This window comes from Aplidium turbinatum, chromosome 5 (genome assembly GCF_918807975.1).
Source record: "Aplidium turbinatum chromosome 5, kaAplTurb1.1, whole genome shotgun sequence".
Classification (NCBI taxonomy): Eukaryota; Metazoa; Chordata; class Ascidiacea; order Aplousobranchia; family Polyclinidae; genus Aplidium; species Aplidium turbinatum.
Genome location: NC_137476.1, coordinates 17,827,520 through 17,847,006, shown reverse-complemented (window position 1 = coordinate 17,847,006; position 19,487 = coordinate 17,827,520). Strand labels below are relative to the sequence as shown.

Genomic DNA, 19,487 nt, shown 5'->3' with positions numbered 1-19,487 from the left:
ACATAACAATTGTTATGACAAACAATATGTAAATTGTGATGTCATCAGCAAGCGATAATGTGAATTGTGATGTCATAGACAAAAATCTTGAACAATGAGTGTAAGAAAGTACAAAATTTGCAAGTCAGGAAATTTAGCTTTTATCATAGTAGTTATCAAATTTAATTCATATTTTTATTTGACATGAAAGAGTATTGATATAAGTATAAAATATGTGAATTTCAGTTCTTAATTTTTATACCCATTTTTTTATAGGCCCCCAAAGTTTGGCCTCCGAAAAATGCATGTATCAAATTGAAACCTCTATAATCATATCAAGCATGTCTCTGACGAGTTTTCAATATATATTTTTGGATTCCTTGGGTCTTAAAATGTCTGTCTAGCAATTTTCAGCCATATTGTATGATCGTAGGTTAAGAAGTTGGACAAAATCACTGAAGCGGAACAGGCAAAAATAGTGATTTTTCTAATGACCATAACTCCACCAATGTTTAAAAATTTTCAAACATTTTTTTGCATTCTTCATATTTCTTTGACATCTACAAGTATGCCAAATTTCAATAAAATCTATGACATGTGGTATAATTTTTTCAAAAAATTTTCTCATTTGGCATGGAATGACCCAACCACAAACAGCAATTTGACCAGAATAAGCAGTTCTTATTCCAAAACACCTGATAATTGCAGACATTGCCTCCTACTTTACACAATTTGGAAAACCTAGCCTAACCTAACTTTGAACCGAAGCCTGAATGATTATTAACAACCAAGCACAAAATCGATCAATTTATTTTTCGTCATTAACGCGTCCGGGACGAAAAAGATACTAACTACAAAAATCGATATAAACCTACCAGCACGTTAACGAACGGGAAAAGCTGGCAAAACCTTGAAAGGTTTAAAACGTGCCTGAATGAAAAATTATGTTGTAGGCTATATATCAGTGGTTAGCACGGCCACAAAACCCAAAAAACAAATAGCAAAAAATAAGACAAAAACAGAGAGAAGCACACATGTAGTAATGAATGACAGCCTAATGAAAAGTGTTGTGGGTTGAATTTGCCAGTTCCAATATTGACATGGATGAGCAGTCATAATAATAATAATAATAATAGAATTTAGAAAGAAAACCGAACATAAAAGAAACCCATCCTCAGGCAAAAGCCCGTTTCAATGTGGCCCAGGAGAGCAGGTGTTGAGCTCTTTCTATGGTTAGACTGCACAATCACACAGTAGCCTAAGACGATTGAGGTTTGATATCCAGTTTATGTTATTGTTTCTTGTCCTGGTGGGTGATGGAATGGATGAGCTGGTAGATGATGATGTCCTAATGGTGTTGATGAAGCTCTCATCCCCTTTTGCAACGTGTCGTCACAGTGTGTACATTTTGACTAAAAAATTTGTCACTGGCAATAGATACATGTTTCCTGGTCAAATCGACAATGCTGCACGCGAATTTCACCATTAAAATGAGCTCCTGTGTACCATTTTTGATTAAGAGATTTTAAAATATTTGATAAGTTGTATTATTCTATATAATATATAACCAGAGTTAGGGTGCACTGTGTTAAATAAACGTGGTAAAGTCAGAGATATTAGCGCCTGTGACTAAATCCAGTTGAGGCAAGAATCGGAAGTGTTGTTCTGAAGGTTTGCGCTTGTATTCACCAATAAAGTCTTTCTTCCTCGACCAGCAGAATTCGGCTATCTTGGCCCTTGTATCTCCTCTCTATATTATAGGCCACATTGTGCTCTCCAGGGTTGAATGATGTCCTAGCCGGCCATTCTTGTTGAATGTATTGGTATTGTCCGGACCGACTGTCCCATAGACATGAGAAACCACAGTATTTTGTGTACGATACCCCAATTGCATTTCCATCAGCATGTTCAGCACTTTGAAGTCTCCACACTGGTACCATTGGAATGTATCCTATTTGATGGCTTCCAAGATCGCTTTCATACCTTCTCTTGACTCATTCATTGTTGTAGGATATGCAACAGGGACTGATGGCTTTCTATTCCTATTATGCAGTGGTACTGCTTTGAGACTTTCCTTTGAAGAGTCCCCAGTCCTCTGGATCATGATGACCTTCCAGATCACCCATCAGTCCCAGACTCCCAGTACATCATTGCAAAATGTCAGCTGGACCCATCATCAATCACCTTGTTAGAAAAAAGTCAATGAACTCCTTTCCTCGTTCACGAACACCCCTAACAGTGACAGCTTTACCTGTAAGTTTCCACTGTTGCAACCGTGAAGCAAGTAACTCTGTATGTCTCATTGACAACTCCAGTGCTCTGATCAAATCGTTGAACTCTGGTAATAAGATTTCGTGGTGGTTGCATCGTGGTCTGGGTTCATAGTCAGTCAGATGAGGAAGCATGAGAAGCTGATACAGTGCTTGAGTCACTATCACTTTGTTCAGTCGTATTGCAGTGGGAACATGAGGATACTCAATGGTAGCCCGATTTGCGTTATTCAATACTTGGGGCAGTTTCGTGAGGCAAAAAATGTATCAGTCAGATGCATGATTAAAGGGTTCACGCCACACCATGGAGACGGCAAACAAACTTCTCTTCTGTCCTGCTTTCCACGCAGCTAGCTCTGATGAACAATCTGCACAAACGATGTGAGGAGCCCAGCTTCTGTCTTGGTCTCAAAATATTTCGCATACAATTCGGAAATGTGTGGCGTCACTGGTCGTCTATTGCCCACTACAATGTATAAGCCGCATATGCGCATATGTAACAGAATTTATCTGGATGGTTAACACAGGATCACTTTCGAGAGTCAGATGTAGAGGATTTCATGGTAAATTTGTAACATGATGTAGGCCTAATAGACATGCACAATACACATATATATATTTAGGTACCGGTACATGTCCAATACAATAGGGTGGTTTGATATTTTTTTTTTTGCAATTTCAACATGGGGGGGTTCTGCAAACCTTTAAAATATAACATTTACACAACTTTTTTTTGGTAGGCCCCAAAACTTAGCCACCTACCCCCCAATAAAGGTCTCAAAAAGTCAAATTTATTAAAAAAATCCTCTAACTCTGTAACTACTCATAGTAGAAAGTCAGTTTTGGTGGTAAAAGATGCAGAATATCCATGTTTCTATATGTCATAAAAGGAACCTTTTCTCTAAATGCATTATTTTTTGAGATAATTCAAAAAATGCATTTTTTGGGATATTTGGGTCATTCCATGCCAAACGAACTGAAAATCATAAAGTTCTCTGTTTGACCCGCATCGATTTTGCTCAAACTAGGTCAATGTGTTATTTAACATGATATAGGCATGCATTACAAATTTTAGTTCAATATCTATTATAGTTTCGGAAAAATGATGCTTTAAAGTTTTAGGTACCCCCTAAACTTTTCCGCATTTGCAGTGCAAACGAAAATTCAATTTTTCGAAAAAACTGTACACAGGAGCATCTTTTAATGGCCATATTCGTGATCAGCGACCCCAAATTAGCTAGAAACAGTGCTTCTCTCCCCAGTGACATTTTGGTGTACACACTGTGTTATGGAGTACTGCGTTTGCTGTTAATATCTACAAACATAAAAGTACAGCACAAGCAATCGATATTATTGTTAGATAAGCCCAATCTTTTGTAAATAATTTCGGATTTCCACTAAAATCTTCACAAGAATGCAAGAAAGCCTTTCTACATTGTCTTTCTATTGCGTGTCCGTTTTGCTTAAATGTTGTTTTAGTTTGTGAATAAAAAGTGACTTTGTATCAGTCTTTCTAATTGAAGAAGGAAATTCGTTCCATGTTTTCGCACCTGTGAATTCTATTGAATGTTGAGTAAACGTTTTTGAGATGGTTTCTTGTAGACAGGCTGTGAACCTCTTTGACATATTTAAAAAGGTTGGTGAAGCAATCTGGTAGTAAATTGGTGTGAAATTTAAACACGAAAACACCAATTTCCAGTTTGAACGATTTGAACAAGAACAAATTTCCTGTTTGAACAAGAACAAAATTATAGCAAACAGTTCGGCTGAACACAGCTTCTTATCTGAATTTTACAGCCTTATCTTCAGTAATCAGCATCACAAGTCACAACTCACAAGCTATAAAATATAAATTTCTTCAGTCTCAGCAGCAGACAGCAATCCCTCCGCGCGTATGTGCGGCACACAACGCGTTTTCCCTAACTAGCCATTCAGAGCGCACTATCTGGATCACGTGGATTGATGCATTGTGATAGTATTTTTTGTGGAATCACTTTGCAAGAATTAGAAAATACTAACCTAAAAATGCTTACATGTTTAAAGTTACTGGATTTTATTGCATAAAACTTCACAAAAATACTCTACACAACAGTAGTAGTCACCCTGTGTGATAATTCGATTTTGTCCATTCAAATTTCACATCGCCTTAATAGTCAGTTAGTCACAACTTCGGTGAAATACTGTTCATTCAACTCACCAGTAAGCCTATGCATGCCTACGCGCTAACCGGTAGGTGGTTCGCCTTGGTCGACAGTAGCCTAATTTGTCTTTTATTACACAGCCTCACTAGGCTAAAAAACATCAAAAGTATAGCTTAAAGCAGGCAAAGAAATTAGATACCGTAGTTCTATATCAGCCTCACATTTTTTTTTACTGTTATGTTCTGTCACAGAAAACTTTTTGGTTATTACTTTTGATATCAGGACAAAATTTATGTTTTCCTTGACCTCAATGTTAAAAATTATTAATTTGGTTTCTAAAGTTTGTAACTTTAAGCTGATGTCTAAGATAGTTGTACAGGCCCATTTAAAACATTGCCGAAACCGAGCAGTTGTGTACTATTTTCACCATGCGCTCTAAAAGGTGCCTCATGGTAATGGTCAGGGTCCTTCAAAACGATCCATTCAGAAGTAAACTTTTAGGTAGATTTCGAATTTAGCAATGTTTTCTATCCCTTGATAGACTAGGCTACAGTATTTAGTCTGGGAGCCAACTGCCATTTGTCGGGGTCAAGCTATCCATTAGAACTAAGTAGTATTATGTTAATATCGTATTACATAATGGTAATTTCCAAGATGGCCGCTGTAACACTGAATTAGTCCCGATTCTAAACCAGTCACGATTGTGACAGCATTGTGGACATTTACTATAGTTGAACCAATCTGGCTGCTAACTACGTTGACTATACCACTGGGTGGGGTGTGCCACAGAATCTAAAGGATTAATGCAAGTGTCGAGTTTTTGTCTGATTCCATCTCGGTCTTTCTTGTCTTTGTCAATCCTGGCTTTTGCCTCTTCTTCGTATGTTGTCACCACCTTACTTTGAGTGTCCTCATCCGTCATGTCATCCAGATCAGATTCCAACCTGCTGCATGCATGCAAACTAAGGGCCCATACCTTCAGCGTTTCTGACTCAAGTGAAATGCCAATTATCCCCCCATGAGCATGCCCATACCGCATGAAGGTCATCTCAATCATCATATCGCTCCAGATGCCATTCCATAAGCCAGCAGAATGGTGCATAACATGTTCACCTATCATAAAGTGTGACAACACCTCTTGTGGTAGCCGTTCCTTCCATCTCACCAAGGTAGCACAACCTATATCTCGCACAGGCCTCGAAATTCGTTTTTGTTGACGGCGAACAAACGTGTCCGGTCTGAGCAGCCATCTCGGCGGACAAATTAAGTCTCACGGCGGACACACGAGTTTTAGCGTCGATCGTCATGCTTAATCACTTTATCTTGATAATTTTTCGCCATTTGAGAAGACCAACGGCGTGCGCTTGAAGAGTCAAAGCGCCGTGTAGCTGCTTAATAATATGCCGCATATCTGATTAACTTCCACCAAACGAAGCCATGTTGCTTCTTGCGTCACAATCCTGGTGGGCACGCGTCGGAAAACTTCTACACTAACGGCAACGCTACTATTTTCTGCTGTGCAAAGTTTCATTAGGATTATTTCTTTAGGTTTATTTTTGCGTGTCATGTGAGCGAAAGTGAATTTTTCCTGGACCTTTTCTTTCTTACTGTAATACCAAAACTAAACAAATTTTGATGCATCTTGCTGTAATAGCTTACTCATATTTTAATCTAATTTTGTAACCAACCTTGCCTTATCAATAATTACGGAGATCAAAGCCAGACATTGTGACGTAAGACATGAACTAAGTTACGCGCGATTGCTGTAGAAAAACCGTACTCCCATCGATTCTTAGCGAAGAATTCACCTTTGTTACGCTGATTCGATGTCATCAATCGGTAAAGCAACGTTAAAATCGAAAGTTTTCCTGCTTGAATGGAAGCTAAGGATATCATACAGTATTTTCATTTTCTAGATGCGCGCTAGAATGCGCTGGAAATTATATTCTTGCAACAATTGTTCGTGCTATGCAATGACGATTTGTATCGCTAGTTCCTGTATTGTATTATTTCTCGGCGGACAAATATGACCGATCTAGATGGTACTTCCCGCGGACATCACATGCTGTGACGGCGGACATGACCGCCGTGTCCGCCGTGAATTTCGAGGCCTGTCGCATAGTTCACATGCCCTGCAGCAAAAAAGTATGGTAGCATAAATTTGCTTGTAGGTTGCCAGATGAATTGGCCAGTCACCTTTTCACTCAGCCCGTACAAACATCATGGTAAGCCTCACTCAAAAGGGTTTTGCCCTGATGGTCTCGCCCAAATGTCGTGTACCGTCTGCCTCTAGCTATCGGAGCCACTATCACTTTCGGACTGGAATTTGGCGGAACCAGAGCCGGAGGTCGTTCCATCACTGATATCAACCAAAATTGTGAAATGTTAACTTTGAATGTGTTGCTTTGATGTTGGTTAGGTAGTTGGATACGAATGCCATATACAGGTTAACTTGCTACAATTGTTTTAGCTTGTAAAGATTGCAATTCTGTGACATGCACAATAAAAATGTTTGTGTTAAATTTTTTAGAGCTTTGAAAGCCTTACTGCAATTTCGATATTTACAGTCCAAAAACATCAAACGTAAGCAAACTATTCCTTTCATATTTGAGAAAGTAATGAGAAAAAATCCTGAAAAGTGTGCTGTTCTATGGGAAACTACCAGATGGACATACAAAGATTTACATGATTACTCTAACGCTGTTGGAAATTATTTCAAGTCAGTATTTGAAGTTTTCTCAAAATTCAAATGTGTTATTTCTGAGCTGTTTCAATTATTACAAAATGTGATCTAGGGACATAAAGGTATATAAAACTAATTACTGACATAAGAGCATTTGCATCAGTACTTCCCAATCGGTGGGTCGCAACCCATTGGTGGGTTGCGAAGCTATTTCAGGTGAGTCGCAAAGCATTTCTAAATGTTGCTGTTTGTTAAAATTTTCTAAAAGATACCGACATTACTATGAATCTCACAAATCGCAGTTTGGTCTTGAACAGTACTGTGCCTTCGCCATCGCTACTCTTATCTTCACTTCATTTGTTGACTTTCCATTTTCATGAATTATGCACCCCTTTTTCTATTAGATCGAGAAATTATTGCATTATCATTACGTAACAGTTATGCAACAATGTACCAAATATGTAACAATTTGATGTGTTGTGTCGCATTAACTATTTCAGTACGTACGCCAGTAGTAGAGATGCCATAACAAAGATGTCATATCTCATTGTGGGTCGCACAATAAAACTTGCATTAAAAGTGGGTTGCGAACTGAAAAAGGTTGGGAAGCACTGATTTAGATGATGTTTATGCAATTCTTGAATATAATTTTTCTTAATTTAATTTGATCTGTCTGTAGGTTGATTTATTAATATAAAAGTGTTTTTTATAAACCACTTATGATGTTAATTTCTGAATTTATATGTGAATCAGTATAACTGACAATGTTTTGCGATCTACATTACTGTACTTGAAAACTCCATTTTGCATTAATCCTGACATTATAAAATATGTTTTTGCTTCAAAGCAAAAAAAACAACTTTGAATGAAAAGAACAAACATTGAAACCAACTTTTGCATCAAAGCAAGAAACCAACGTCACTCCAAATACTTCACTGGTTAACTTAAAACCGTCTTTATATGAAGACGAGTATGCTGGTTTGTATAGTGCAAAGGTCCCCAAATACCAAGTCGCTACATTGTACCAGTTCGCTTAAAGCAGTGGTTTCCAACATTTCACGATCTCGTACCACTTGGACTCTCTGTACTGCCAAGCGTACCACTTCTTGCAGAACAACTAATTTGATCAAATCATATTTTATTCAGAATAATAATATTGGCGTACTAAAATAATATTAAAGCACCACAACTAAATTTAATGAGATTTTTGTTTACTGTCCACCAGTTGGTCGATGCCCGGTGTAAATTTGCCAACAGCGTGTCCAAAGTCATTTCCGGTCGCACCTAGTCGGTTTCAATTTCTTGACTTGATGTTCATCATGACTGAAAATCCCTGCTCGCATTCCCACGAGGAAGGGAAAATCAGTAGCTGCAGAACAGCATGGGAAGCTAGCGTTGAATGTGAATATGAAAATTTATTGGAGAACATTCCTTGTAACCGTTATTGAACATTTTATTCCGATCTATTTTTAGCTTACAACTAGCGTTAATCAACGCTATTTGTAGCTTAAAGCTATAAAACAGTAGATGATATCTTTCAAGAGCAATCATTTGACATAATTAACGCCCACTGTCCCGCAGCGTTGTACGGCTTTTCAAAGCAACTGTGCTCTTTGTTGACAATTGACATGACCTGTATTTTGAAGATCGTTATGATACGAAATAACAGGAATAGTTACGTAACAATAAGAATAATTTCCTAGAATCAGGGTAGGACGGGTCTGGTAGGGTAGGACAAGGTAGGTAGGGTAGGATAGGACATTGGGACAAGGTAGGTCAAGAACGTAAACGTTTTTCTTGGTTACAATTGTTTACGGTTGGCTTTAAAACGTCTTTCAATATGACAATTGTGGTCTTTTCTATGAATGTAATTATCAGATATTGTTGATTAAACGACTCGCTTATGGCAAAAGAAAAAAGGTGGCTCGCTCGACTTTTCCAGGTCAACTTCGCCTTCTGCTCCTTTACCCCTTCCCCTGCAGCGATGACTACCACTAGAGCTGAAGCTAAGGACTCCTTTAGCTTATCCAAGCTGCCGCTCTAACAGACTTCTCTCCTACCAGATCATCTCAGACCGCCTTCTCGTGCTCCTCTCATTTTTCTGATGCTAGTGTCATCTATCCCACGCAGCGTCGAAGATCGGCGCTATCTGCCGAGGCCCAACCTTCCAATGCCTTGTTGAACCTGTCAGAGAAAGTAAGACGAAGAGTCGAAGAACTACAGGTGGGCCCTTCACAGTTTAGTGAACCTTTCCTTTGCGGGTGGGCTAAATTTTGATAGGTTCAGCTAACTTCAGCAGTGAATTGGAAGAGTGGAACGCTGGCGCTTCGCCACCCAAGAGGACTCGTCCTTGCAAACCACACTTCAATCGTGGCACGTCGTCGTTCGAATGGGGTTTCTCGTCAGTCTGGTGGCGAGAGTTCGGGGCGAGAGTTCCGGAACAGATATCGGGAATGGTTATCGATATCATAGGGGCGTTGAGTTGTGAGCCTCCTTCTTGCAGGACCCGAAGGGCGACATCATTGAAGGAAGAAGTGCGAACATCACTGCGAAATGCCGCCTCAAGAAATTGAGGAGAGATTTGACAAAACCGCTCCTAAACCTGGGAGTTGCTCGCAGATGCCTGAGTGGATGAACGCTCACCTTTACGAGCAATCGAGCATGGCAATGTAAACCTCTCCCTTGTCGATGATGGTGGGGGGCGGTACAGACCAGGAAGTGGAGGCGGTTCTCCAGTCGCTTGATGGTTTTGCCCCTGGTTCAGACGGATTGTCCCACCGATCAACCGCCACGTACTGGACCAGTGGAGAATCAGCAGAATCACACTCATATGCAAAGACCCTGACGATGATCTGCATGACATCAGCAGCTGACTGCCCATCTCCATCTGCCGCAATACTTATAAAATTTGTGCCACCGTGTTGGCTCGGCACCTGCAGCGATGGGGGGTGGAGATTAGAGGAGAATGTTGTCAGCCAAGAACAAAAGGGATTCATGCCCACAGAAGGCGTCTATGAACATGTGTTTGCAACATAAAATGCGCAACATAATTATGTTATTTCTCTCAAATGCACAGTCGCGCAAAAGCTGGGTTTTTTTGCTGAGACTTTTCGTTCATTTGTCCGAAATGACTTGAAAAGATTCGGTCATTTTTTATTTATTTCGGTCATTTTTTTCTGATGAAATTATTTCCTTTCAACTAGCTGATACAAACCAAAATTTGCACTTCCTGACTAGCTACAACATTAAGTTTCGCTGAGAAACGCTGTTTTTTTGGACATTTTGACCGGATTGACTATATGTTTTTTCAGACATTTTGACCGAATTGACAATATTTTCACAATTGGCAGTGTCCGGTATGAATGCATAGCCGAAAAACCAAGTCATTTCGACACCCCTACAGATCTTATTAAGTGCATCTCTGATATATACGTTGACAACACCTGCCGGGTATCGTATCCCTGTGGGGCGGTGAGTCCATCAGGGCTGCCCGTTGTCTGGGATGCTATTCAATGTGGTCATCGATGTGCTCCTCAGAGGCATCCGTGACAAAACGGATGGCGGCTACAATCTTCCTGCCAAAGGAGTGCGTTGTATCGCCTATGCGGACGACATCTGTCTCGTTTCTTCCAATCGTGAGCAGATGATCTCCCTCTTGTGTACTACTGATCCTTTATCTTCCTGGGCCAGGCTATGGTTCAACCCACGCAAGTGTGGCACCCTATCCTATGGGAAAGCGTCACATTCAGTCTGATGGTCGACCCGGAACCTTTCTCTGCAGCCGGGGAGGAAATCCGAGTCATCCCCAAAGGCGAAATCATTCATCATCATTTTTCCGTCTGCATCATACCATCTGCCAGTGCTGCACTTCAGACAGTAGCCTATGAGTTTTTGAAGCTCAATCGACTGGTATTGCAGTGTTTGAAGGTGGCGTTGAGTCTTACCAAGTGGGTGTGCAGCGCATTCTTTTACTGTAAGCCTACATTGGGGGGCTTTGTTGTGTTGAATCTGTGTCGTGAAAGCGACATGCTTTTGATAGCCCAGGCCAAGATGGTGACGTCTCCTGACGACCGTGCCTCTGCTGTAGTTCTCGGGCATCTTAGGCATCATTCCAGCCTGAGACTCCGCTCTCCAGATCCTATGCCTAGCCATCTGACCAGCTACTTGAATAAGGACCTCCCTCCTGAAGGTGCTCGTTCTCGACTGTGCCCAACAGTCAAAAACTTATGGGCCCGCATGACTAAGGCAAGACGATCAGTGCCCACCACCTGTCCGGATTTTTAAATTCTTGGACTTGGCGCACGAAGCTCCTCGATCATGTGAACTGTGCATTTGCCTACTAAGCCCGCATATATTGAACCACTGCCACACCGTGATGCCTGTTGTCACGGAATGACACGATTTGGAATTGCCTGTTTCGGCGAGTCCGATTCGGCGAGTTCCCTATTCAGCAAGAGCCTTTTTCGGCGAATTTTTGAAATTTTTATTTTTTAAAGGAAGTTATCGGGCGATTTTTTGAAATTTTTGAAAGGTTATCGTTGCCGTTTTTACATCGTTTTAATCGTGCAGAAAAAATAAAATGTTTGAACTATTAAATTAAAATTCGTCATGTGTATGTCTATAACAGAGGTTCTCGACCGGTGGTATGCGTACCACTAGTGGTACGCGGGAGCTTTTCTGGTGGTACGCGAGCAGCTCTCCGTTGCATGCGTTATGTAGTGGGTCTGCTACTATTCGGTGAGTCCGATTCGGTGAGTTCTTAACCTCTAACTCCTAACCCCAAAACGGCAATGATAATTAGGCTACGGTACCCGATAATTTAAAAAAAAATTGAAAAAATCCCCCATTAAGGGACTGCACTCACCGAATCGGACTCACAGAAACGGGCCATTCCGTTATGTAGTAGTATTGTCAAATAAAGTAGGCCTTTGCAACAATTATTTTTATTTTGAGTTTCCAAAATATGCGAACAACACTTTTATTTCTTTCCGTACTAAATTCCCTGCACTCAGTAAGCTACCGTACTTTTGTCATTGTTATTAATACAATGCTGCTGTGCAAACTTAATGGTGTCTGTGACGAAACTATTATGTGTGCAATGTGAATGGTGTCTGTGACGAAACTATTACGTGTGCAATGTGGTCTACGTGCAATTGCAGAATTGCGTTTATTCTGATGTTGGTTTTCCGACGTGTAGTGGCTGAATCCTGAACACCATTACATTTTTGTCTAAATATTTGAAAATGTCAAAGTGAAAGTATAGCGCAGATTATATTAAGTATGGCTTCATTGCTATTCAACATCGTGGAGATAGCTTACCTCAGTGCGTGATCTGTATGAAAACCCTTTCAAATGCAGCTTTGAAACCAAGTTTGCTTAAGCGGCATCTTGAGTCCAATCATGCAGATAAGATGAATCGAGATAAGAGTTATTTTGAGCGACTTGGGGAGAATGTGAAGCGATAGCGCATGGATCACACAGGCCAGTTTAACCGAAATAATGCGGGAATTGTGAAGGTATCCTATGAAATATCACTTCTGGTGGCCCAAAACAAAAAAAACTCATGTCATTGCGTAGTCACTTGTATTGCCAGCAGCAAAGATATTAGTCAAAAATTTGATTGGAGAAGATTCAGTGGCAAAGTTGGATAGTGTATCGCTTTCTAACAGTAGCCTACTGTGAAACGACGCATCGAGGAAATGTCAGTTGATATCACTGACCAAGTGATTGCAGGAGTAAGAGATTCGAAGTTTGGATTTGCCTTACAACTTGATATTGATAAATCCACAGATGTCACAAACTGCTGCCAACTGCTTGTCTACATTCGCTTTACACAGAAAGATGCTGTAAAAACTGAATTATTGTTGAATCATGAGATGTCCACTACATCAAAAGGAATTTAAGATATTTTCAACTCTTTGGATAATTTTTTCAAAGAAAATAAACTGGATTGGGGAAATCTTGTCGGAGGATGTACGACAGATGGGGCTCCCTCTATGCTCGGTACAAAGTCTGGATTTCAAGCCCATGTCAAAGCTGTGTCACCTCGCGTCACAAGTGTTCACTGTTTCATACACAGGTTTGCTCTTTGCACAAAGGTTCTTCCTGCAAAGTTGTTAATTTGCTTGAACACTCAGGGTAGTCAAAATTAGAGCTCGACCGATATCACTTTTTCAGGCCGATACCGATATTTATGAAATTTTTAGGCCGATACCGATAGTTATGTAATGCTCTTGGTTCGCCAATTGAGCACTTTGCTAGCAGACATCTTGCTGTTGCATTGTGCAAAGCTCACTGCTTCGGCAGTTTGAGCACTCTAGCAAGATGGGTGAAAGTATCCAAATGTGCTTCCTTGCGTACCACAAATGGAAAATCCCACGCTGCATTACTTATATAGTAATAAGGCGTTCATGTCTAGTGTACGATTTACTGCACTGAGGAGACCTTAAGGTCGAAACAGTGACGTCCTGTCTGCAGTTATATCGGCCGATATATATCAGCTACGAAAAATTTGTTACCAACAAAGTTATTAAGCAACAAACCAGTCCAAGAAAGTTTATGTATTAGTTGCTGTAATGGAAAAATCATTCTTAACACTAATCAAAAAAAAATATAAAAACAAAAAAGAAACAACCCAGGCCTCGAAACTCGTTTTTGCTGATGGCGGACAAACGTGTCCGGTTTGAATTCTTCGCCATTTAAGAGCTATGGCTACGGTTTGGAAGGCTTTTTAATATTTTAGCAAAGGCTTTCATCAGACCAACGAGGTGCGCTTGGAGAGTCAAAGCGCCGTGTAGCTGCAATACGCCGCATAACTGATTAACTTCCACCGAACGAGGTCGTGTGGATTTTGCGTCACTATGCTCTGGACACGAGTCGGAAAACTTCTACGCTACCGCTACTATTTTCTGCTGTGCAAAGTTTCACTTGGTATTTGTCACGATTTCTTTCTATCTCTTACCAGGAAAAAGACTTGGAAAGGTTCAATGACGTAGTTTAATGGGTCAAACCGAAAAGCAGTCAATTAAATGTCGAATAATTCTACCAGTGAAATGATAATCTGACTTCTTGAAGAACTTTAACGAACGGCTTCTCAAATAACTCTAATATCTGCATCAACTACCAATCCACAACTCATAGCACAACTCTCATAATCAACTCATAATAATCACCATAATAATCACCATAATAATAATCTCAGAATAATCATTACACAAACTACACCACTATTTATAGTTGGCTGTTCAGTCCAGTAACTTCGAGAAGGTTACATCATAAAGAACCATCGTTCGGTCACGTAGCATTTAAATGTAAACAACAGAAGTCTCTAGAAGGTCAGGTAGGGAAAATGATTCCAGAAAACACGTTACATAATACCAGGGATATCTAGAGAAGGGGATATGAAGGCTCGCAGCGATTGCCTTATTCTCATGACACTACCAGGGCGGTAGTTTGTAGTGCTTTAAACATGTGGTTCTTTTTTAAATCGTAGAAAGTTTTGTAGTGCAGCTGGTACAATGAGCTACAGAGGACAGTTAGCAAATGTTACGTAGAGCATAGTTAAAGAATACTTGTTTACAAACACAGTTGAAAAGTTACCGGTAAGCTGTTTTTTTTAACAAAGCCTTTGCAGCAGGCTGGATGTAACGCAAGTATATGGGTAGTTGAATTAACAAGCAACCATGAGCATGCTGTGAATATCCAGGCCTGATTCTAATAGCGCAATTCAAGTTATCATAACAAGATTTATTAAACTACTATCGGTGCCAATTGTCATTTTACGATAAACGCAGATTAATTACGATAAACAAAATCCCTTCTATTGTCAGGCGTAATAAAAGCCTTCGTATCCCCTACTTTAGATATCCCTGCATAATACAGATTTCGTCATCAGAGGTTACTTCAGGTCATAACCGATAATAACACATCGCACCAGAATTCTACAATCAAAACAGCACATCGTTGAAGATACAAAGCAAGCCATCGCGAGGCATTGCACCTTGATTGTGACATACGCCCCCCCTTAGAATATTGTTGCAAACAATATAACAACACAATCAATACAAAACACACCACAAAACAATTGATTACTCAATCATCAATTCTCATAAGTCCATCGTTGCATGATCTACCAACGATAGCTTTCTCAAAACAATAGTTACGTTTTCTGCGAAAGTTTCCAACGTCCGCAATGTTTTCAATGCACCGGCGAGCAAGATGACCCATCTTCCTACATCGGAAACACCTCCTCTCCGGACAGTCCTTGGCGAGATGACCTTCTTTATGACAATTGTAGCAAGCCTTTTCATCAAAAGGGCAGCTCCTGGCTATGTGTCCAATCTCTCCACATCGGTAGCAATGGTTGTCACGGCAACGTCTGTTTTCCGAATGTCCGCCGTCAGCAACGCACTCCCTGGCGAAGTGTTCGCGTCTACCGCATCTATAGCAAACTCCAAATGGTCGTCGCCTGCCTCTTCTCGGTTCTTCGCGCTCATTGTATCCGTCATCGTGAGATCGTTGCTGATTATCTGCAGAACAATCTCGAGCAAAGTGACCATTCTTGCCACAAGAATAACAAGTAACTTCAGAATTTTTCTCTATAACATTTCCGATTATAAGATCAACTAAAGGGTTTTGTAAACATAACGCTTTCACAGTCCCACTACAATACGGAGTTTCGATATATATCATCGCTAACGGTCCTTGGATTGAAGTGGTATCTATCTTTGTCACATGGCCAGTTTTTCCCGTTAACTGATTGTCATTTACTAAATCTCTCCTCACCATTATACCCGTAGAACCAGAATCACGTAAAACTTTTACCTTTTTGTTTCCAACTGTTCCATCCACTACTGGTAGGTAATCTTCAGGTTTTATTTCTTCGTAAGCATCTTCTTTTGTCTTCTTTCCCGTTTTCTTCTCCAACTGATCATCTTCATCCGATCTCTCATTTTCAAGCGTGGGTTTAGGAATCATTAACGCACAACCACCTCGATAAACGTCCGTGTCTTTATCTTTTCCAGACTGATTGGATAAGGAAAACGACTTGTCCTTGCATTCCTTCGCTTCGTGTCCTTGCCTATTGCAACGATTGCACCACTTCCTCGACTCCTGATGATTTCTGTTAGTCTTCCTCCGGCAATTAACAGACTTATGACCTAAACCATTACAATTAAAACAACGTACTTCTCTTGGAACAGCACCTCCTCCAGAATCATTTGTTTGCTCCTCGTCATTATCGCATGACAGCGTTTCTTCAGTCGACAACTTCTCATCATGAGCAACCAAGTACTGTTCTGCCACACTGGCTATTTCTTCTAGAGTCTTTGGACTTCTCTCCATTAAATAAACAGACAGATCTTTTGAACATGAATCTGTGAATTGTTCCTTAACTATAAGGTTTGCCAATCCGTCCAATGATTGGTCAGCCCCCGAAAGTTCAAACCATTTTAACAAAAGGTTTCTTAAACGTTCAATAAATTGACCTGGGCTTTCGTGCCGTTCAGGCTTTGCCTCACGGAATCTTTGACGGTATCCATGCTCGGTAAAATTGTATCGCTTTAACAGAGCTAACTTCAATCTGTCGTAGTTCATGGCCTCTTCTTGCGAAAGTCTTGAATATACATCAAGAGCTTGTCCCGATAATAACATGCTTAGCTGGGTAGCCCACGTCGACTTCTCTAATTTGGCTATTGTAGCATATCTTTCAAATCTTAACAAATAACTATCCAACTCATCTTTTTCTTCAACAAATGATGGCAAATCTGGACGTCTAACTTGCGCCACAATAACATCTCGAGCATTATCATTAGTAGAATTAGATCGCTCACCAATGTCCAGCTTTTGTCTTTCTAATTCAAGTTTTAACTTTTCCAATTCATATTGCGCTCTTCTTTCTTCAGCTTCGCGCTGCGCTTGTTTCTCTTCAGCTTCTCGTTGAGCTTGTTTTTCTTCAGCTTCGCGCTGCGCTTGTTTCTCTTCAGCTTCTCGTTGAGCTTGTTTTTCTTCAGCTTCAGCTTCGCGCTGCGCCCGCTTCTCCTCTGCTTCAAGTTGTGCAGCTTCAGCTTCACGCTAAGCTCGTTTTTCTTCAGCTTCAAGTTCTGCTTTCCTTATTTCACGAGCAGCTCTTCTATCTTCTCTTTCGTCAGCTTCTCGCTGAGCTTTTTGGTCCATTATCTTGTGATACTCTTCCATCACAAACTGAGACTTCTCATTACCAGTCAGCCCCATTCGTTCAGCCATGCTCCCTAAGTCTTCAATCATCTCATGTTTGACAGTATCCGCCATCTTGACATTAATTTATTATTCTTTCAATAAATCTTCGGTATTCTTCGGTTTTTCGGTTATATTCTTTTTCGGTTTTTCCCGGACGAGCCCCCAGAATGTCACGATTTCTTTCTATCTCTTACCAGGAAAAAGACTTGGAAAGGTTCAATGACGTAGTTTAATGGGTCAAACCGAAAAGCAGTCAATTAAATGTCGAATAATTCTACCAGTGAAATGATAATCTGACTTCTTGAAGAACTTTAACGAACGGCTTCTCAAATAACTCTAATTTCTGCATCAACTACCAATCCACAACTCATAGCACAACTCTCATAATCAACTCATAATAATCACCATAATAATCACCATAATAATAATCTCAGAATAATCATTACACAAACTACACCACTATTTATAGTTGGCTGTTCAGTCCAGTAACTTCGAGAAGGTTACATCATAAAGAACCATCGTTCGGTCACGTAGCATTTAAATGTAAACAACAGAAGTCTCTAGAAGGTCAGGTAGGGAAAATGATTCCAGAAAACACGTTACATAATACCAGGGATATCTAGAGAAGGGGATATGAAGGCTCGCAGCGATTGCCTTATTCTCATGACACTACCAGGGCGGTAGTTTGTAGTGCTTTAAACATGTGGTTCTTTTTTAAATCGTAGAAAGTTTTGTAGTGCAGCTGGTACAATGAGCTACAGAGGACAGTTAGCAAATGTTACGTAGAGCATAGTTAAAGAATACTTGTTTACAAACACAGTTGAAAAGTTACCGGTAAGCTGTTTTTTTTAACAAAGCCTTTGCAGCAGGCTGGATGTAACGCAAGTATATGGGTAGTTGAATTAACAAGCAACCATGAGCATGCTGTGAATATCCAGGCCTGATTCTAATAGCGCAATTCAAGTTATCATAACAAGATTTATTAAACTACTATCGGTGCCAATTGTCATTTTACGATAAACGCAGATTAATTACGATAAACAAAATCCCTTCTATTGTCAGGCGTAATAAAAGCCTTCGTATCCCCTACTTTAGATATCCCTGCATAATACAGATTTCGTCATCAGAGGTTACTTCAGGTCATAACCGATAATAACACATCGCACCAGAATTCTACAATCAAAACAGCACATCGTTGAAGATACAAAGCAAGCCATCGCGAGGCATTGCACCTTGATTGTGACATACGCCCCCCCTTAGAATATTGTTGCAAACAATATAACAACACAATCAATACAAAACACACCACAAAACAATTGATTACTCAATCATCAATTCTCATAAGTCCATCGTTGCATGATCTACCAACGATAGCTTTCTCAAAACAATAGTTACGTTTTCTGCGAAAGTTTCCAACGTCCGCAATGTTTTCAATGCACCGGCGAGCAAGATGACCCATCTTCCTACATCGGAAACACCTCCTCTCCGGACAGTCCTTGGCGAGATGACCTTCTTTATGACAATTGTAGCAAGCCTTTTCATCAAAAGGGCAGCTCCTGGCTATGTGTCCAATCTCTCCACATCGGTAGCAATGGTTGTTGGCTGTTCAGTCCAGTAACTTCGAGAAGGTTACATCATAAAGAACCATCGTTCGGTCACGTAGCATTTAAATGTAAACAACAGAAGTCTCTAGAAGGTCAGGTAGGGAAAATGATTCCAGAAAACACGTTACATAATACAGATTTCGTCATCAGAGGTTACTTCAGGTCATAACCGATAATAACACATCGCACCAGAATTCTACAATCAAAACAGCACATCGTTGAAGATACAAAGCAAGCCATCGCGAGGCATTGCACCTTGATTGTGACAGTATTTTTCTTTAGGTATATTTTTGCGTGTTATGTGAGCGAAAGTAAATTTTCCATGGGCCTTTTTCTTTCTTACTGTAATACCAAAACTTAACAAATTTTGCTTCATCTTGTTGTAATAGCCTACTCGTATAATCTAATTTTGTAATCAACCTTGCCTTATCAAGATCAAAGACAGACATTGTGACGTAAGACTTGAACTAAGTTGCGTGTGCTCCCATCGATTCTTAGCGAAAAATTCACCTTTGTTACGTTGATTCAATGTCATCAATCGTTAAGGCAATGTAAAAATCGAACGTTTTTCTGCTTGAATGGAATGTAAGAGATA

General features: G+C 40.1%; 1 protein-coding gene across 3 annotated transcripts in view; it reads left to right on the top strand.

Annotated features, from left to right (window-relative positions):
• Positions 1–19,487, top strand: part of LOC145770852 (long-chain fatty acid transport protein 4-like) — a 106,744-nt gene that overhangs the window by 43,664 nt on the left and 43,593 nt on the right. For all 3 annotated transcript variants that reach the window (XM_082582592.1, XM_082582591.1, XM_082582590.1), the window contains exon 3: positions 6,921–7,109. In XM_082582592.1, coding sequence (XP_082438718.1) covers positions 6,921–7,109 — 189 coding nt within the window. The remainder of the gene's footprint in view (positions 1–6,920; positions 7,110–19,487) is intronic.